Here is a 21,727-nt window from a genome sequence, read left to right as displayed (position 1 = left end):
ATGTTAATATTCAAAACATTGGTTCTTTGCTTGTGTTTTGTCCTTGTAGTCCTGGGACCCCACAAATGGTTAGGGAAGCTTTTTATCATTGAGCTAAGTCCTCAGCCTTCTTAACTTGTATTTTGAGACAAGTTTTCATAAAGATCCCTCAGGCTGGCCTTGAACTCAAACTATAACATAGGCAAATCTTGAACTTGTGATCTTCCTGTCTCTCAAGTAACTTAAAGTACCTTTTACAATTAAAATTCTTATTTTTCATTTTATAATAATTTTCTATATTTGTACTTTCTCTCACTTTATAAAAGTTAAACTGTATTTCCAGTTTATTTTATGAATGGGTGTTTAGCCATGTATGCAGTGCCGACAGAAGCCAGAAGAGGGTCTCAGATCCTCTGGGGTTAAAGTTATAGATGGCTGTGAGCCACCATGTAGGTGCTGGGAATAGATCCTGGCTGGGTCTTCTGGAAGAGCAGCCAGTGCATTTAATGGCAGAACCATCTCTGCTGTTTTCATAGTAAAACTATTTTTTTTTTATTTAATACTTTTTCATTATGAAATCTTGAGTTTGGAAAATTATTTCTGTATTCTAAAACATGAGAGCCCTGTATCTCATTCCTTTCTCTTTCTATATTTTTTGAATATATACATGTAGATGTATTACATACCACAAATGCCATCATTCCTTAGAATCTGATATTTCCACTTAACATAATATTTTAAACATCTTTTGATCTCAGGATGAAGAAAAGAGTTTTTAATGTGGTTATATACTGGAATATGTAAGGTTGAGCTTGAATGTGGTGCATTCTGTACTTTATAGACCTAGTTATTTAATAGGCTAAAGCAGGAAAGCTGCAGTTTAAGGCCAGTTTAGGAGATAGCAGAGTGATACACTGTCTCTTCTTTGTAAAGAGGCTCATGAGCCAGGTGTATTGGCACTACCTTTAATCTTAACACTGTGAGGCAGTGGGAGGTGGATCTCTTGAGTTCCAGACCAGTTAGAGCTCTACAGTGAAAGGGGGTGGGCAAGAAAGAGAGGAGAAATTTAGATTTAATTCAGTGGTAGAGTATTTGCCAGTGCATGCATGAGGACCTGATTCCCGTGCCCAACAATGTCCTTCCAGAAAACAAAATTAGAATCTACTTTCCTATTGATAAACTGTTTATCTCTAATGTTTTGTTCATCTTTCATATTGGAGGATGGCCCTGAATGCATGTCCTTGGTTACGTAAAGTTTTGTTCATCTTTCATATCGGAGGAGGGCCCTGAACTCACATCCTTGGTTATGCACATTTACGGGTTTGTTTACATAGTTCTCAGGGTGGATCTCTAGAGATAAACATGCTGGGAAGTAGCCACTGCCCCCTTGTTATTGACAAAGAATGGGTTAATTTATTCTTACACTAATAGTCTGTGGGTCGCTTATTTGTTTGTTTGTGTATTTTGTCACTTTGAACTTGTAGAATGTGCCTTCCCTAATGGCATCAAGAGAAAAGGATAAGCCGGGTCATGAGGCGGAGGAGGCTGTGACACCACTGTGGGTACAGACTGAGAAGGATCCTTCGCCAACCAATTCATGCGAACCTAAAGAGGATTCTCAGTTAGCACAAAACCAGGAGGATGTCCTTATTGGGTAAACAGTGATAGTTTTATTTCCTTGAAAGTCTAAAATAAGAACAGCTTTTCTTTGAAATGTCTCTTTATTATCTCACACACATAGACACACACACACACACACACACAAGGTGGATAGAGAATAATTGGTCTAATTGATAGGGCAGGTCACCTAAAATTGAAAATTAGATGGTATTGAACTTTTTTGTTCTGCTTTGTTTTGCTTTGAGACAGGGTTTCTGTGTGTAGCCTTGGCTGGCCTGGACTTGCTTTGTAGCGAGGTGGCCTCGATCTCCCTGCTGTGCCTAGGATTCAGGTGTGGGCCACTGCACACAACTGGTATTGAACATTTTTGAATGCTCGCCTGCTTTTATCTATTTATCTATATATCTATACATCTATATATCTGTGTATCACTAACTGTTTAAGATATATGGAAAGTAGTACACTAATAATATGTGTATATATGTGCTGTTAATTCATTGACTTTTTAAAAGTTGGGAAAATAATACATAAAATAAAATTCACCATTTTAAACTATTTTTAGTTGTACTGACCTAGTGAATTAAATCATAAAGCATCATCTCATTGTTTTACACACAATAACACCATCCATCTATCCCCAGAACAATTTTTCCTTTTTCATAAACCTTAAACATCTGCTTCTGCTTTCCTCTTTCTCTCTTTTTCCCTTTCTCCCTTTCTTTTGTTCTCAGCACCAACAACTATTGCCTGACTTTTACATGTTTGGTTATTTTAGGCACATCATGTAAGTTTATTAGCATTTGCAAATTGTAATGAGCTTATTCCTGCTCCACTCCCCCCCCCATTTATCTATCTATCTATCTATCTATCTATCTATCTATCTATCTTCTTCTTTGCTGTGCTCTGTTTAAACCTAGGGTTTTACACTTGCTATATCCTCTTTCCATTTGGCTACATCCTAAACCTGACCTAATTTCTTTTTTTCCCTTATGGCTCTCCCAACTTTTATAAAATTTCATGAGAATTTACTGGAAGAAATTCAAGTTACATATTCTCACACTTGTCAGCTTTTTGTCATTAAGCTCCCTGTCTTCCTCCTTGTTGTTTTTTAGGACTCAGAAGATGAATGTGCTCACACAGGAAACAAAACAAAGTGTTGCCCAAACAACTCTACCAGTGAGGGGTCGACTTCAGAGACCAAGACCAAATGTGCAAAAGGCCAGACAGAGGCAAATATTAGAAAAAGATGAAGCTGGAGGCGTAACTAAAAATGAAGCAACAGAACTGCAAAAAGATGAGTCTAAAACATCCCTGATGATGGTGAGAGAATTGATACGTTACTAAGTTGATCCCTAGTGCACACTAAAATACGTTCAGCTTTGGCTTGTCCTCTCACACTCCACTCAGTTAACAGGAGGTGAATACAGCTTCAGCTTTATATTTACTGGTCAGCATGTTCTGAAGAGGTTTGTAACTTTCTCGTAGTACTGCAGTATCTAATTTCTCTAAGAAGCAGCTAGAACATTTTTTGTGTACTGTTTGGAGTGACAGTTTAAACCTTTTAAGAATCTTTTTTGCTCTTTGAGAGTGTCTCATTATTTATCTGAGACTAGCTTTTATCCTCCGGCTTCACTCTCCTGAGTGCTTCAGTTACAGAAATATACCATCATTCCATTCTGTTTAACTAATTTCTTGCTTTTTCTTTTACATTCAGTATATGGCTGAGGCTACCTTTGAATTTCTGATCCACGTGCTTTTGCCTCCCAAATGCTGTGATTGTAGGGATATGCTACTGTCTAGCTTTACCTAGTATTTAAAACAAACACTTCCTTGTATGTGTGTTGAGGGAGTACGTGCATGTGTGTACATTTGTATGTACACATTGCCATAGCACACCTGCAAGGTCCATTGTGGGCATCCATTCTTTTTTGTTAATCGTGAATTTTGAGGGTTAGGGTCAGGTTGTCATATCTGGTGCTTTTATTCTCTGAGCCATTTTGCTGGTCCTTAATTTTTTTCTTTCTTTCTGTTTTTTTTTTTTTTAAATGATCCCTTAGTTTTATTTTATTTCAAGACAGGTTTTTGTGTTTTTTTTTTTTTTTTTAAGATTTGTTTATTTATTTTGTGTATATGAGTGCTCTATGCAGGCCAGAAGAGGACATAATATCACACTATAGATGGTTGTGAGCCACCATGTCATTGCTGGGACTTAAACTCAGGACCCCTGGAAGAGCAGCCAGTGCTCTTAACCTCTCCAGCCTCTTAATCAATTTCTTAATAAGTCTTTTGGTATTAGAAAAGAAAATCTAAGTCCCCCAAAGTTAATTTCAACTAGTCTTTGTGTGTTCTTTTCTCTGAGCATTAAGATAAAACTTAGATCAAAAGTGATTGTGATTCCCATTTGAACAACAACAAAATGCTCCTAAGCAGAGCTGTTAAACCTCTGGTGCTGATTACCAGACTGGAGCTTTGTGTATGCAGTGTGAAATGGGGCTGTACCTCCAGTCCTAATTAGTCCAAATGCAATGGAGCTACGCCTCCAGTTGTAATCTGTACAAAATCAGTTCTTTATTCTATAACAGAAGACTCTTGAAGCTGCTGTGTGCAGATATGATGAAGGAACATATTTACTTGAGTATGTGTACATGTGCGTGCAGGCATAGGCCAAACAGTATGGATAGAGTCTTCTTTTATATTTTGCAACCGGGGGTTTCACTGAACCTGGAGCTTATTGCTTTAGCCAAGCTGGCTAGCCAGTGAGTGCCAGGGATCCTGCTGCCCCCTTTCTCTAGTGCTCTGTTTACAGATGTGCTCTGCCACATCAGTCTCTTATGTAGGTGCTGGGGATCCAGGCTCACATCCTCCTATTTGCTGATCAGGTATTCTTACCTACTGAAGCCTGCTTCCAGCCCCTTCTTAGAGCTTTTATAGTAGTATATAAGCATGATACTGTAATAAGTCATTGTACTTCTTGCCAGACTCTGAACTAGATGACCTTATTTTAGCTGTAGAACATGGCTTAGGCATATAGCCCAATGACAGAGTGCATGCAGATCTTTCAGGCTGAATTTCCAGCATCCCAAAGAAGAGAAATAGAAATGGAATACTTATATTGATTAAAATATATTTAAATGTTATACTTTGAAAAAAAAATCACATGCCAAGGTGGTGGCTCACACCTTTAATCCCAGCACTCAAGAGGTAGAGGCAAGTGGATCTCTGTGAGTTCAAGGCCAGCCTGGTCTACAGAGACAGGACTATAAAGAGAAACCCTGTGTCAAAACAACTTCAAAAATTATACTAACCCAGTTTTGTCTTTTCAGGCAAACTCTCACATTGAAAGTGAAGTTGAAATGTCCTCCAGAATTTCAGAGTCCAGAGTGAATAAAAGTCAAGGTCATGTGGTTTCTGTAGAAAACTCAAGTATTAATAAAACCAGTGTTTCAGATGAGCAGATAAGGTGAGTCTAGTTTTTCATGAGAAACGGGTGAACTTTGTCAAAGACAAATTTCTGACTATTACATACTTGGTTTTATGTAAAGGAATTCTGAAGTTTGCGTATGTGCTTTGTGGTGCTGATTGAACCCAGGGCCTTTCACGTGCTAAGTTGCCCAGGCTGAATTTAAGCTTGCTTATAGGCCAGACAAAGCATGAATTTGTGATTCTTCTGTGATTCTGGGACAAAGCTTGTGCCAGGCCTGGTTTAACGTGACCTCAAGTCTGTTCTGTATGTGGTGACGCACGCCTCTAATCTCAGCGTTTGGGAGGCAGAGGCAGGAGGTTCTCTGAGTTCAGGGTCATCCAGGACAGCCAGGAAACTGTCGAGAAACCCTGTCTCAAAACTAACAAAACAAAAAACCCTAACTTACTCCTTATTTTTATGCCCCTCATTTTGTTGCCTCCTTTGAACTTAGTAATAATTTTATTTTTAAATATTCTTAAATATCTTCTGAACGTTATTTCACTATTTATTGGTAGGGGCACATGTGCTGCTGTTGGTGGGTAATCAAATGATAGTTTTCAGGAGCTGGTTCTCTCCCTTCACCATGTAGGTCCTGGGAACTGAACTTAGCTTTTCAGCCTTAGTGCCTTTTCAGCCAAGTGCCTTTATTCACTGAGCCACCATGGCAGTCCCTATACTTAAACATATTTTCAGAGTCGCAGGTGATGACTTTTCCTTGTAGACTGACCCTGACGACTCTCCTAGTGAGCTATATCCTCAGCACCTGTGATAGCTTTTAATTAACTTATTCTACAGCTCCCTTTTCTGATGCTGACCTGTATTAGCCAGCATCGAATTAGAACATGCTGATATCCTCCTTGTTTCCCAAATGCTTAGTAGGATTGCTGCCTCCTCTTTTATTTCGGGGATTAGGTTCTAATGGATGAGAACGCATATGTATTTGTTTGTGTTTGTTTGCTTTGTATATGTGTTGGGGATTGGACCCAGTGTCTTGCCAGTTATCTGTCGCTGAGTTGCATCCCTATCCCTGTATTATTTTTCAGCACCCTAATTCAGGTCCTAGCCAGTTACTGAGATATTTCCACAAGTCTTCAGGTATCTCAGCACCTTGGTAGCTTTGGCTTTTCTTTGAATATTTAGACCTTGTTTTTTCTGAAATGGGTTATGTTAAGAACCTTAAGGCACCACCTGTCAATAAGACCTTTCCTTGAGATTTCAGGAATGTGCTATGCTAGACTCTTACTGTCAGGCAAAACCATTGTGTATTTGTTCATGTGCTGGAGCCCAGTTAAGGCTTTTGTTTAAAGTGCTGTTGTGAAACTTGTGTTCAGCTACTGTGGCAAGTTTGGAGTGCCTGATTTTTTTCTCTGTTAATTATTTAAGTTATATGAAACCAGACTAGAATTAGTGAATGAAAGTAAAGAAAGATTAATAATGTAAACTGTTTCCCAGGCAGTACAGAAACTGGAAGTTATAAAAGCTTTATGCATACTGTTTCATATATAAAATGTGATGTTTCATTTTACGTGTTTGGTTTTATTTCCAATTTACATATAATCCTTTAAACTTAGAGTAAGTTTGAATCCAGAATTGTTGAATATTGTTATGTTGATGGAGAGTTTTTGTCTTCAGTATAATTTGTACTTCATTCTAGGCATGAAAATAAACCGTATCTTCCTAATCCAGCACCACCAATAAGAAGGCGATTCCAAAAGGCTAAACCAAATTTAGAAGGAACACACCGTAAAAAAGAGCAACTAGGTGTAGAAAAAGGAATGACAGATCAGAGCATAGCAACAAAACCAGAAGATACTATGCCTCAGGAAGGAGGTTTTGGCATCCAGCTTTCTCTAAAAGTAAGATTGGAAAAACTGTTTTTGTCAGTAAGTCTGCTGTGTCGGGGTCCTGAAGGAGAGCAACAGTGAAAGACTTCACTTTTGTGCTACATACATTTCCCTGTAAAGCGAGTGACATCGCAAGCTTACACAGATTTTAAAACTGGCTTCTTAAGTTTAGAGGAATAAGCCATATTAATATAGATTGTGTCCATAGTAACATTATTTATGTGTGTGTTTCTTTCTTTAAGGAAAAGACAGAGATTCTGATGCCCATGGAGGCTTCAGTGAGAGAAGATTGTGTAGGTCCTGAAGAGTTGGGTTCTGCCAGAAAGGATGCTCAGCAGAAAGCTGGGCCTTTGGGAGGTGCTGGGGATGAGAGTGTGGAGGACCATCCTGCATCGTCTTTGGGCCTTGAAGAACAGGGTCCCAGGAAACAAACTAGGTAATGTTTTATTTTAGAGACTCAATAGGAAATAAAAAGCACTTATATCTTAAAGAAGTTCTACCTTAATGCACTGTTCTTTATTTACAAGTGTTTTTTTTATTTATAACAATGTACACATTTAGAAAATGCTTTTGTAACAATGTATTTTTTATTTATAACAATGAAAGATAGTGTGTATTACCTTAGTAATTAGAATGCTAATTCTAGTTTGGCTGTAAACAATAACAAGGAGTACTTAAATAATTTTTAAGAAAGTGGGAAGGAACTGGGCACGGTGGTGCACGCCTGTAATCCCAGCACTCAGGGAGGCAGAGACAGGTAGATCTTTGAGAGTTTGAGGACAGCCTGGTCTAAAAGTGAGTCCAGGATAGCCAAGGCTACACAGAGAAACCTTGTCTCAAAAAACAAACCAAAAAAAAGAAAAAAGAAGAAGAAGAAGAAAAAAGTTTGAAGGAACCTAAGTTCTTGAAAAACATTGTTGTCCTATTCTACTTTCTCAGTAAGGTCTCCTATTCATTATTGATTGGTTCCATGTATTTTATTTATAGTTATTTCCAATTTTGTGTTTATTTTACCTCAGTTGCTAGATCATGGGTAGAAGGCCAGGATTAAAAACTTACTTTGCAACATTTATAAATAGATAGCTAAGAACTCACTCTGAATATGATACTAAGTAGTAATCAGTTACTTTCTTATTTTCATGGCATATGTTTTTAAAAGAATGGGTGGGGCTGGCCATGCAGTTCAGGAGCACAACACTTGCCTAGGACTTTTGAGGCCCTAGGTTCAATTCTGTCATCATAAAAGGAGATGGTGTATCCTCCTCCTCCTCCTCCTCATCTTCCTCATTGCTGGGAGTTGAATTTAGGGCTTCACATGCTGGACAAGCTATATTCTTAGCCCAGGGTCTTTATTTTAGTGGTTGGCTCTGAGATTTTACTCATAACAGTCTGGATTTCATTGAGATTTTCCTGGTGCATACACAGTGATAGCTGTTATTTTGGTTAAATATCCAGCAGTCCACAACTATTGAAAGAATCAAATTATTCCAAAACTTCTCCACACCGAAGAACAACTGTCTCTTCTGCCTCTGAGTGTGAGACAGATCATATTGGGAAAAGAACACATAGGAAGATGAAACCAAATGTGACCAGAGGGCGTGGATCAAAACGAATTCGAGGTAAGACTGCTAAGAAGGAACCTAGAGCTTCCAAGTCCATGTTGGTGACTCTTCGGGCTTCTCAGAAAGAGGATGAAGATGATGCTGAGGACTTTGATTCTGACTATGAGGAAGAAACCTGTCATCTTGCCCCAGAAGAATTAAACAAAGCACCAGTGTTTGTACCTGTTGGTCTCAGATCCCCTGAACCAGTTTCTGCTCAGATCGAGGAAACAATGGAAGAGGTAGTTTATGTTTTGTTTTGTTCGGTGTTTGGCACTTTCACCTTCTTTAATGTATGATTATTTCTTCTCTTAGTGATTATTAGTGTCTGAAGATACTTTCAATATCCACTGTCAAAGTAATTTACTTGGGTCTTAGTGAATTGCTTAAGGAAATCAGCAGAAGTGGCCTGTATGGCTGACACTCAATTGTCATAGTGCTTGTTCCACAAGGGACTCAGTTTACTATGATAAAAACTTGCTTATTCTTGTGTCTATCTGTAAGCTGCTTAATCTAGCTTTTGATTAATTTGAAAAAGGTCTTAGCAGGTATTTTTTATTCTTTATTAATTAAGGCTTTCTATGTTGTGGTTGGTGGAAAAGATAGAATCAATCTCTTTCCTCTTCTTTTTTTTGTTTTTTTTGTTTTGTTTTGAGGCAGGGTCTCATGTATCTCATTTTGCAGACTGGCCTTCAAACTTTCTATGTAGTCAAGGATGACCTTGAACTTCTGGTCCTCCCGTGTCTACCTCTTCAGTGCTGGGATTACAGTCATGTGCTACTACAACTGGTTTAAGAAATGTTGAAGATAGAACCTACAGCTTCATGTATGTGAGGCAAGCACTTACAAAAGAGCCGTACTTCAGTCCTCCTCTGTCCTCCTTCCTCTCTCACTCTCTCTTTTTTCTTTATTACTCATTATTTATCATTACCCTCCATCCAAGAGATTCCTCATCTTTCAAAACTGGAACTCTTGCTTCTCATACAGCCTGGGCTGACCTTGAGTTTCTAACCCTCCTGCCTCCTGGAATGATAATAGGTATGTGGTGCTGGAGATTGAGCCCAGGGCTGTACGTAACTTGGCATGATCCCTACCAACTGAGCCCCAGCCCCTGCTTCTTTGCTCTTAGTTCTTTTGGAGAATGTAATAGACTACATGGTAATTCTGTATTTAAATTTTGTTTGCAAAAAAAAAGATTCAATATTGCCCAATGCTTTATCTTTACCACCATCCATTTCCCTTCTCTCTGTATCAATTCCTTCTGCGTGCTTTCTCCTTCCCGCTCCCTGACCTCTCACGATAAGTGGTCATTCTGCAGCTGAGTGTGCCCTGCTCCTCTGATCTTCTTTGGTGGCACTCACCTTTAATCCCAGTACCTGGGAGGCAGAAGCAGTCAGATCTCTTGGGTTCGAGGCCAGTCTGGTCTACAGAGCAAGTTTCAGGACAGCCAGGGCCACATGGAAAAATGCTTTTATTAAAAAAATTAAAAGCAAAACAAAACAAATAAGCAAAAAAGCTGTAGGCATTCTAATGATTTGAGTATAAAGTAGAGGGACAGGCTTTGCTTCCTGTCTTATCTGTGGTCTCACATGCCATCTCTGTAGCTTTAAGGTTTTCTGTACTCTTTCAATTCTTAGTCCTGTAACTGGCTTATTGAGCAGATTATCTGAATCAGTTTTGTATAGGATTTAGAATACTTTCTGAGTCATTTGAAACACAATCAGTGGTTCGCTGAGATAGGAATAATGTAAGAAACAGTTCTAGTAGTATTATGATACATACGTTAAGAAATGGCGCAATTTTTGAATCTGTAAATTACATTTGTGAATGGAAAGGAAAATTACTTTTAATTAGGATTAATAATACCATGTTATAAAGGTAAATTAGTTAGTAGAATTTTTGAAATTAAATAATACTGAAAGTTCAAAGTAAGTACACTGATTGTAAGTTCTGTATACTCTAAGAAAATGCCAAAGAAAAGTTAGTTTACTGGAAGGACAACTGGTTAATAGTTAATGGAGTTCACCTATAGGCTCCTCCCACCATCACTTTGGGTAAAGGCAAGTGAAATTAACTTCCAGTAATCAGGCTTCTAGATATGTCTCTACAGCACATCTTCTTCAGTAGCACTGTTTTCTCTGTTCTCAAAGTCAAAGTTAGGGCCTGTCAACATGCACTCTGGGCTATACTCAGCTGCTGCCCAACTGTGAGGACCATAGTTCAGATCCCAGCAAACACTGTAACTGCAGCTCAAAGGGATCCAACAGCCCTACTGTCCTCTGCAGATGGTGTTGTCTGCACCGGCCTCTACACATGCTTAAATAAAATAAATCTTTTAAAAATTATTTTTCTTTTATTTCTCAGCTTTCAAGTGAAGAATGTGTGTGAACCCATTACCTTGCGGTGGTAGAGAGGGTTATTGCACAGGAGTGATAAGCTGATCAGTGTTTTTAAGCACATTAAGTGGTTTCTAAGTATACAGTTAGTTTTGTGTATAGTTAGCGTGTGGTTTTCTTAAATGATGAGTCTATTGAGGGCAGGGACCAACTGTATCTAATTTGACTTCGTATCCCTATGCTTATACAATTGTATTTTTGAAAACATTACATAAATGTTAGGCAAGTGGAAGGAATTGGACAAAGTGAGAGGAATGGAAAGTGAAACGCCAGCTACTCAAAATAGTAGTGTAGAAATTTTGATTACTGGTTGTAATAGACTCAGAACCCTCAGAAATGTTGTATTTTACTTTTGCTAAGTTATTAGTCATTAAGAATTACTGTAATTAGCTAAGTTGTGTAACTGGCATGTTTCTGCATTTTAATTTTGCTTATTAATGTGGAAAATGATGTATTTTAATGTTTGTAATTTGTCGAATTGAACTGATAAAACTTCTTATGACAGCTTGAGATAACCATGGATGTTGCAGACGTAGGATGTGTAACTGTTGAACATCAGCTTTCAAACATGGATGCAGCAACTCAGGATGTGCACCCAGAAAAAGACTTGCATCCATCATCATTTGTAAGTGTCTGTATTCAGGTGTTGCCTTTCCTTTGTTCACCTCCTAAAGAGTACAGGATTATTTTCATAACATGCTTTAGGTTTTTCTCTCATCTGGAGAACTATTTTTATGAGAATTATCAACGGCTTTACATTTTAGTTTTTTTGAGACAGGGGTTCTCTGTGTAGCCTTGGCTGTTCTGGACTCACTTTGTAAGCCAGGCTGGCCTCAAACAGAGATCTGCCTGCCTTGCCTCTGCCTGTTTTGAGTGCTGGGATTACAGGCATGTGCCACTGTGCCTGGCAAGGGTTTTACTTTTGATTGTAAAACTTATTTTTGTGTTTGCTTGGTAAAGCTTTCAAGGTCATCATAGACTTTCACCTCAAAATTCTGAGGCATAAGTCTATATTAAAAAAAAAATCTATACAACATTAACTACACTATCATAAATACTGTAGTAGAGTTGGATTTAAAAAAACAACAAAAATTATATTTGTTTTTATTTTGTGTATATGAGTGTATACATATATGTATGTGTTCCATATGTGTACAGCCACTTCTGCTAGGTTTTTCTAATGGATCTGAGAAAGAAAGTATTCCTTCCCTTTCTTCCCAATTTTCATAAATGTGCTAGCGCTTTGTCATTTCATGGCATTCCAACCCTGGCTTTCATTGCCTTATGACATTCTTTCTTTGTTTTTGTTTGTGTTTTTTATTGACCCATTGAATTAAGGCCAACACTGTGGTTTTGTTTCAAACTGAGCACATTTATAAAGACCTTTTCCAGGGAACATATATTTACAGTATTAGGAATTTGAAATTCAATTTCTAATACTTGCCAATTTGAGTGTGTTTTATTTCTTTTTCTTATATGATTGCCCTGGCTAGAGCCTTGGTTGTAAAAATCAATTTGTAGACATGGTAAAGAGGACATTCTTTTTGTTTTTTCAAGACAAGGTTTCTGTGTAGCACTGGCTGTCCTAAAACTCACTGTGTGGATCAGGCTGGCCTCAAACTCAAAGAGATCCACCTGCCTCTGCCTCCCAAGTGCTGGGTTTTAAAGACGTGTATCAACTCTTGTATTCCTCTACTCCTTACCCCACGGCTAACAAGTGGGCATTCTTGATTTAGTCATAGTCTTGGGGGAAAGCAGCTGATCTTACATTACTAATGTATAAATTTAGCTGTGTGGTTTCTAGGATGTTCTTTATCAGGCTGTCCTAATTTATTGTGTGTTTTGTCATGATAGGGTTTTAGACTTTGTCATACGTAATTTTTGAGGGTTTTAATCTTTCATTTTTTGCATTGATATAGATATATAATTTTTTTTGTTACTGTATTGACAAGTTGTATTAACAAGGGTTTTTGGGTGTTGAAAACTTACTTTCCTGAGGAACTTCCTCCTTGATTATCATGTGTGATTTTTATATGCTTCCACATTGTTTATTAGTATTTCAAGTGTATTTATGTCCATATATTCATAATAGCTATTATCTGTGGGTTTTTAGTTGTTGATGATGGTGTAGGTGCTGAAGTCTTGCTTCTTCGGTACCTGTGGCAGGAAGAGAGCTGGCAGCAGCTTAGGCACTATCAGCTGAAGGGAGGCAGCATCAACCAGTTGGGCTTCACAAGTGCTGTTTTAGTGACCAGTTTATATAGATCTTTTTGAGTAGCTGTTTTTCATTTGGTTTTGCTGTTACAACCAATTCTAGAGGCTATAAATGTTTGCTTTTTAAGCCATGCTTGACAATTTTGCTGGGCTGGACAGGTGTCTGCTGTGTACTCATCATTTATTAACATTTGTTATATTTTAAGCCACTCAGTGAAGAAAGTTTGTGTCCTTTCCAGACTTTAGTTTTTATTGGGTAAAAATTGGTAGCACATTTGACTCAATTTGAAGGATTATGACTGTGAAGACCTAAAAATGGTTAGATGTTGAAGAGACAGGTAAAGCAGGAGTAAGATACAAAAGAATTTGGCCTTTAAGTTATTATTTTTGTTCTTACTTGTGACCTTTATGAATAAACATAAATTAGAAAAGTTTTGCTATCATAACTAAAACACAGGAAAGACTTGTAAAATATGCTTAAAACAACAACAAAACTAGGACATTTGTTTGGGGAAACACTTAAGATGCTACTTATCTTTTTTTTTTTTTTTTTTTTTTTTTTTTTAGGAAATGGTCATAGGTGAACAGACCCAAGAAGAGCCAGGTAACTGTTAACTGATTAAAACTACTTGCTTAAACCTGGTGGTGGTGGTGGTGGCGGCGGCAGTGGCGCACAACTTTAATCCCAGTACTTAGGAGGCAGAGACAGGTGAATCTCTGTGAGTTTGAGGCTAGCCTGGTCAGAACCAGTTCCAGGACAGCCAGGGTTGTTACACAGAGCAACCCTGTCTCAAAAAAACAACCAACCAACCAAACAAATAAACCTACTTGGTTAACTGTAGCATAGTGATTAGCAGTGGTGCTAGGTAAATAGGACAGTTTGCTAAAATGTAGAACAAAGACATTAACCTGTTGTCTCGATAGGAACCTGGGCTTTTCAGAACCTAACTTTAAAAGGTGAGCCTAGAGTCAATGTTCAGTAAGAAAGTAGTGATGTTTCCTCTGGAGATGCACAGAATTAACGTGCAGGAAGTGTTTTCAGTGACTAAGTCAACATTAGTGATTTCTGAGTATGTAGTGTGTGACCTGAAGAGACTGACACTAGTACTGGGATAGTGGTGTGAAGGCTATTGAAACTGTTTGCTGGAAAGTAGTCTCTGAGGAGAATGTCTTTGTTAAGGAAAGGGGCTTACCAGGTTAATTTTTCTGTTTTAATAGGTCCCAGTGATGGAAGTACTGAAGCCGCCATAACTTTACTTACAATGGGAGATATAGTATTACAGTCAGAGGTTGTTACTGAGCAGGGTGACGGTAAGAATGGAAGATAAATCCCACCCAAAGAACATTCTTTAAAATCAGTTAAAAATTACTCCTACATGCTGAGTGACCTTTAGTGAGAAGGCTTTGATAATAGAAATTGTCGGCAGCATTGTTTTTCATAAGGAATTGTATTATTATTCATTATGTTACTTAGTCTCTTTAGGTGTAGTGACAACAATTTTAACATAAGCAGTTGACTATTAGGAATAATTTGGGGCTGGAGAGATGGTTCAGCTGTTAAAAAGTAAAGCTAATAACCAAAAATAAAAGAATAATCTGGCTGTGCTTGATGCCCTTTAGTCCCCAGCCATTGGGAAGCAGAAACAGGCAGATCTCTTTGAGTTTGTGGCCAGTCTGCTGGTCTGCATACTGAGTTCCAGGTCAGCCAAAGCTTATCTGATGTTTAAAAAAGAAAAGGGGCTTGGGGCTGGGACCTGGAGAGAGGACTCAGTGGTTAAGAGCACTGGCTGCTCTTCAAAGGTCCTGGGTTCAATTCCCAGCAACTACATGGTGGCTCACAACCATCTGTAATGGAATCTGATGCCCTCTTCTGGTGTGCATGAAAACAGAGCACTCATACAGAAAAAGTAAATAAATAAATCTAAAAAAAGGAGGGGGAAAGAGAGAGAGAGAGAGTAATTTGTAGTCACAGAATTGTTATCTAATAAAATCCTCAACCTGTAGTAGCATCACAAACTTTAGATAGTTGAGGTCATTGGCCACTGATCACTTTATGGATATTTCTTTAGCAAAGGGATTCCTGCTTGAGATGATGATCATAACAGATATAAATCTATGAAGGGGCAAATAGTTGTTACTGAGGTGATTTATTCAACTAGTAGTGGAAGAAGCCAACGGAAATGCTAACCTGATTCTTTAATACATTAAGCCAACATAGAAACTATGTAGTTGTTGATTTTAATTTTTGTGGTATAGGGTATTGAACCCAGGGCTGTGTTTGCTATCTAAGTGCTCCATAACTGAGCTAGATCTCCTACCCCAGAAACTGAGGTCTTTTCTTTATTTGTTATCTTTAGCTATAGCTAATTGTATTACTGGCAATTGTGTTGACTGTTAATGGTGATCTGCTGTTTTTCACTGTTAGACTCGTAAGTTCATAACTGCATTTTTTTATTTTTTTATTTTTTTTTTTTTTATTTTTTTAAGAGAAGTCTCTAATTTGTATTTCAGGTAGGGCTTCCTTCTCAGGCAGAATATACATTGGAGCCTGGCACAGATTTCTAGTACATAACGTACAGTTTTCAAAAACTAGTAAATAAAAGTAAATGCCCTGCCTTGAAATTCATTTATAGTTATATAGTTAATGAAAGTAACAAGCTTTTATTTAGAGTACCCCAAAACTTTACTGATAAGAAGTAAGCTTATTTGAGTCAAATTCTTGAATGAAATGTGAGATAATTAAATTAAATTTGGATCCTAATGGAACCCACTTTTAATAATGAAATTAACTTAGATAATTCTTGAATGTTGAGAAATTAATTTTATTCAGGTAGCTATTTAATATTGGGCCAATTTTAATTTCCTATTTTCTTCTGCAGTAGGAGTATGTGTATTTCCTGATGTTCATTCAAAGGATAAAAGTCATGTTCCTTTTAGCCCAGATAATGTAAATCACAAAATTGTTCATGAATATCAGGAGGTTTCTTCACCTGTTATTAGTATGTCGCCTACATCATTTGAGGAAAACAAGAAAGTATCGGAGGAACAAAGTAACAGAGAAGAAGCTGCTATGATGGAAGAAGTGGAGGCTACTCTGTCAGCCAGGTGATTGTAATGTAATATTTGGGTCACAAAGACAGCTACACCGCACCGCTAACTCAGTTAGGAGCTTCTAGAAATGCTTGTCTGTAAATTTAAAGTACACAATGCTAATTTCTCACACAGTAAGATTAGCTGATACTGATAATGGTTTATTGGTTTGCATATAAAGTCACAGCAATATGTTTTCTGTGTCTTTGAAACTTAAGTAAAATAGGTTTTTATAAATGTAGTTTGTTTTACGAGTGTGTTCTCTTTTTTTCTTAAGTCTCTTAGTAAATTTAACCACTTTTTAATTTTAGCATTCAGAATGAACATTTACCAGGTGTGATGGTACATAACTGTAACTTGAGCCTTCTTGGTGCTGAAACAGTAGGTGGTTGTCATTTTAATACTCTTGTCTATCAAAACAGACAAGCAAACAATTACTTTATATGATGTGGTACCTAAATGATAGTTTATTAACTGTATCAGTGCTAGAACAGACCACAGCAAAGGGACTCTTGCATAACTGGTAACTTTTATCTCTTTTCTCCTAGGAATACAACTTCTACAATGAGCACATATTTGAGAATGGAGAATAAGTTTGTCACACCTGTTACACCTAAACCAAATTCTGAGGCGATTTTAGACATCAGTGAGCTTGGTGGTCATCAGGAAGAAATTGCCAGTTTTTGCATAGCCAAAGGGGCAGAAGTGGAAATTCAAAGAGGTGAGTTTACTCTTACAAAATTACATTGACAAAAAGTACTTCATGGTCATGCAAGGTGGCTCAGAGGGTAAAGTAAAGGCATTTGCAACACAAGCTAGTAGACTTGAGTTTGATTTCTCTCTCTCATGCACACACAAACATATACACGCACACATGAGACAGGATTTCACTATGCATTCACTAAGACCTATACAGTGAGTTACTGGTCACTGTATAGCTCAGACTGGCCTTGAACTTAGAATCTTCCTTTTTGCAGTCTCCCAACTGCAAGGAATTTTACTTTCTGTCTCTTGCCAGACCCCTAATTTTTTAGTGGTTCAGGGGTTTGAACTCAGGGATTCAAGCCTGGCAAACAAACACTAGAGGTGAGTTATTACATCTATATCCCTCCCAGACACTACTACTTTTGTAAGCACAAGTGCCTCAGTATACATGTGGAGATCGAGAGCAGGTTTTGGTTTTCTCCTTCCACCATGAATCCCAGGACTTAAACTCCCGTCATCAGGTTTGCCCGCCAGCTGCTTTATTGTATTTTATTATTTCATGTTCATGAGTGTTTTGCCTGCATATATATCTGCGCATTCTGTGTGTGCCTGGTGCCTGCAGATGCCAGAGGGTATGTCAGATCCCCTGGAACTAGAGTGATGAATAGTTGGGAGCCACTATGTGGGAGCTGGGAATCAAACTTGGGTCCTTTGCAGGAGTAACAAGTGTTCTTAACTACTCAGCTATCTCTTAAGCTCCCTCACTTTAAAAATGGCCTTATTATGTTGTAGTATATATGTTAACTCCTAGTTTCATTTCCTTTTCCACTTCCTCTTCTTGCAAAAGGCCTGATTCCTTAAGAAAAGCAGTGGAGACTATGGCCTCCCCAGGTTATTGAATTCATGCTTACAAAATCTAGATAATTATCATCACTCTCCCTAATTTTGGGTTCCTAATATCTGAGGTTTCCTCTCAGCCATCAGTATCTGGCATAGTGTCTGTGTGCAGGTAGGTAACTCATTGAACTGGCTTAAGCAGTATCCAGAAGTATTTATGTGGCTCTCTGTCAGCTTGCCCCACCTCCACCACTCTGCCCAAGTTCACATCACTCATTTGATTTGCAAGTATTTCTCTTTCCCTTTGTGATATCATTTAAATTTTATATTACATTTAGTGTGAGTCTGTGTCATGCACCTGAACGCATGCCATGGTGCAATTGTGTGGCTAAAGGATAACTTGCTGGAATAATTTCTTTCACAATGTGAGACCCAGAGGTTGAACTGTGTTTATCAGGCTTGAATGCCGTTATCCACTGAGCCACCTCACCTGCCACACACAGTACACCTTTCCAGGACATCCAGGAGAATAGAAGTAGACTCTTATACTCACTTCTAAACCTCTTTTGGGTGTGAGTTTGTAATCACTTTATTGTTATTCCGTGTGTGTGTGTGTGTGTGTGTGTGTGTGTCATACAGGATATGAGGATATCAGATGACAACTCTTGGGATTCAGTTTTTCCCTGTGTTGGTCCTGAGGATTGAACTCAGTCTTGTTGGCAAGCACTGTAAGTGACAGAGGTATCTTGCCAGTCCTTAATTGTAGTACTGCTTTCAATTATGACACCATAGAACTGTTAACGCAAATGAGAATGCAATTGCTTTGGCAGCCAGGAGTGAAACATGTGCAGTGCAGGTTTCATTAATCACGCTTTACTTTTCAAAATCCTTCACAAATTCCATTTTTCTGCCATGTGAATTTTGGAGTATGAGTAAGCTGAATTTTGGAGTATGAGAAACTTGGAGCAGGTCACCAAATCTATCTTTGAAGACAGAATGTTTCTAGTATTGAGATTTAGATGTACTCTTTTGAACTACATCTTAAAAGTATTTTTCTTGTTTTTTTTTTCTCTTTCTTTCCCTCCCTCCCTCCCTCCCTCCCTCCCTCCCTCCCTCCCTTCCTTCCTTCCTTCCTTCCTTCTTTCCTTTTAAAGAAACTGAAGAAAATGATTCCAAAGTGGTGGAATTAGAAGATGAAAGCTTGGAGCCAGTTTCAGCAGCAGAGGCTAAGGAGCAGAACCAGTCACTGTGTGTGCATGATGTTGAAGGGAACAGTGGTTCTCAAGAAGCAATCCTTAGTGCGAGGTAAAGGAGGGAGGAGACACTGGTGTTGATTTTATATTTTGCCTATGCTTTTGCCACAGGTCATAGCTGTAAGAACTGTATTGAAAAAGAAATCCATTGTAGCTAACATTTTTAAAGCTTGAAAACATTACATTAAATGATAATATTTAGTCCTAAAAATAATTTCATGCTTGGTTGACTGATTTAAAGTAATGTACTGAAACTATTCCAGAAATGGAGGTCACGAGGAAGACTTGCAAGAGGTTCAGCTATCGGATGCTGCTGTTGCTTCCTCTGAGACAGGCTTCCCCACACTTGATTCAGACAAGAGTCTTGGTGAGAGTCCTGCTGAAGAGCCCCTCAAAGAAGACTCCAAAGGCAGCAGCATGCTCATGCTTCCTGGGCCAGAGGTGAAATGGAATATAGATGCTGTAATGAGTAATGTGGTGGTTCTCTTTCTCTACATTTAGAAAAACATAGGTCCCATATAATAAATTTAACCTTTTCAGTTCAGTTTATAAATGTGTAAGTTCACCCTGGCATGGGGCTCACAGTTGTAATCTCATCTCTCAGCTGGAGACAGGAGTACTCAAATTTGAAGGCAACCTGGGCTATATAACAAGAACTAGGTTAGCCTGAGGTACATAGCAAGAACCTGTGTCAAAAAAACAAAATCAAGCTGGGTGTGATGATGCACACATTTGATCCCAGCGCTTGGATGGGAGAGGTAAGAAGGTCTCTGTGAGTTCTGGGCCATGCTGTTCCACATAGTGAGACCCTATGTTTAAAACAAACAACCCCAAACGTGTAGGTTCATTTAACCAGTTTAACTTCTGAAAATGCTCTTTGGTTTAGCCCCTTTGTGCTTCCTGCCAGCTATTCCTCTCTGTGATCTTAGTTTTATCATGGCAAGAGTGGACTGTGGACAGGGAATGGTGACCCTGCCTGTGCTGAGGGGAGAAGGTCTCTGGAGCCCAGTTGCTTCAGGCCAGCCTCAGTTCTAGAAAAACGTGTCTCAAAACTAAATACAAACACAGGAGCAGGACAGAACTTTTGGTGTGTTTTTGGTCGCTTGACCCCTCCAAGACCATAGATCAGGGGTTTTCAACCTTCCTAATTCTGTGACCCTTAATACTGTTCCTCATGTTGTGGTGACCATAACCATACAATTATTTTGTTGCAACTTTATATCTGTAATTTTGCTACTTTTATGCATCATAATGTAAATACCTGGTTTGCAGGATATGTGATAGGTGACCCTTGTGAAAAGGTCATTTGACACCCCCCCCCCAAGTAGTTGTGACCTACAGGTTGAGAAATACTGCCATAGAGATATACAAGTGATATCCAGCTTTGTTGTAAAAGCTGGAGAATTCTTGCATCTTACCTCTGGATCTTAACAGTTCGTTGACAGAACAAATGTTTACTGAAATACTCCTACCTGCTTGACCTGAGGCACTGGGGTAGGAGCTTTGGGAAACACGAGGAAAGGGATGGTTGGGCTGGCTGATAGAGGCTGTGACAGAGACTGAAACAAGACTGGGTGGTGTCTGCGCTCCCAGCTTCATCTCTGGAGATGAGGCATCAGTGTTCTCTTCAACAGTTCCTTGGATGGGAAAGCGCTTGAGTTTTGAAGGACAGAATAAGTTAGCTTGTTTAAAGAAAAGGAACATAAAAATAGATGTAGGACACTATGATTTGTTAAAGGAAGCAGAAAGTAAGAAGTGTGTCTATTTCCAAGAGGTTTCTAGTCCATCTCCACCTTTTTTTTTTCTTTGAAATAATTTCAGACTTAGAGAAAAGTTATAAAAAATCTGTAAAGACTTACATACTTTGTTTTCTTGGAATCATTGTTAATTTCTTTCTCTGTCTTTTTTTTCCCCCCCTTTGGTATGGCTCTCCATTGTACGTACTTTAAATGTGTGCGTGTGTGTGTGTGTGTGTGAGAGAGAGAGAGAGAGAGAGGCAGAGAGAGAGAAACAGAGAGTTTACACACATAGGCAAGCACATACCATATTGCTTGTAGAGGTGTCTGGACAGTTTTTGGGAGGCCTTTACTTTCACTCTGTAGGTTCTAGGGATAAACCTGGGTTACCTGCTGAGCCATATCACCAGTCCTAATTGCAAACTTAAAAACTTGATTGGTGGCTGGCAGTATGACTTAGTGGGTAAAGTGATTCCTACCAACCCTGGCAGCCTAAGTTTAACCAAGACTTGAAAATGGACTCCTTCAAGTGGTTCTCTGACTTTTACAAATGTTTGCAACACACATCATAAATAAGGTAATAGGGGATTAGAGAGATGGCTCAGGTAAAAATATGTGTTCCTAAGGACCAAGTTTGGTTCCGAGCACCCTTATCAGTTGGCTCTGGCCTCTGAGAGCACCCACATACATGGCATATATGCACATAGACACAGAAGTACAAATAAAATCTTGTTAAAAGCAGAGTAATGGAGGGTGGGATTGGGGAGGGAATGGGGGAGCAGGATACAGCAGGGATACAGAGTTAACAAAATGTAACTAATAAGAAAAATAAAATTAAGAAAAAAAATAATCCAATAAAGTAAGAAAAAAAAAGCAGAGTAATGACTACTGATTCTCAGTTAGCTTTCTTCTTAAAAATTAATAAATATAACTTAATCTTTTTGAAAGTTACAAACATGAGTTGTTTCCATAAATAATCTTTAATAAGA

The 21,727-nt window shown here is 38.4% G+C and overlaps 1 protein-coding gene across 3 annotated transcripts in view; it reads left to right on the top strand.

The window, feature by feature from the left end:
- Positions 1-21,727, top strand: part of Bdp1 (B double prime 1, subunit of RNA polymerase III transcription initiation factor IIIB) — a 99,848-nt gene that overhangs the window by 54,384 nt on the left and 23,737 nt on the right. For 2 of the 3 annotated variants that reach the window (XM_021661916.2, XM_021661915.2), the window contains exons 20-32: positions 1,464-1,633; positions 2,712-2,919; positions 4,923-5,059; positions 6,717-6,918; positions 7,149-7,342; positions 8,362-8,749; positions 11,409-11,528; positions 13,685-13,721; positions 14,336-14,428; positions 15,997-16,222; positions 16,756-16,928; positions 18,904-19,054; positions 19,266-19,443. In XM_021661916.2, coding sequence (XP_021517591.1) covers positions 1,464-1,633; positions 2,712-2,919; positions 4,923-5,059; positions 6,717-6,918; positions 7,149-7,342; positions 8,362-8,749; positions 11,409-11,528; positions 13,685-13,721; positions 14,336-14,428; positions 15,997-16,222; positions 16,756-16,928; positions 18,904-19,054; positions 19,266-19,443 — 2,277 coding nt within the window. The remainder of the gene's footprint in view (positions 1-1,463; positions 1,634-2,711; positions 2,920-4,922; positions 5,060-6,716; positions 6,919-7,148; positions 7,343-8,361; positions 8,750-11,408; positions 11,529-13,684; positions 13,722-14,335; positions 14,429-15,996; positions 16,223-16,755; positions 16,929-18,903; positions 19,055-19,265; positions 19,444-21,727) is intronic. The other variant, XM_021661917.2, reaches the window with a different exon arrangement.

This window comes from Meriones unguiculatus, chromosome 6 (genome assembly GCF_030254825.1).
Source record: "Meriones unguiculatus strain TT.TT164.6M chromosome 6, Bangor_MerUng_6.1, whole genome shotgun sequence".
NCBI classification, from domain to species: domain Eukaryota; kingdom Metazoa; phylum Chordata; class Mammalia; order Rodentia; family Muridae; genus Meriones; species Meriones unguiculatus.
Note: the sequence above shows the minus strand (reverse complement) of the source record. Positions and strands in the feature narration are given on the sequence as shown.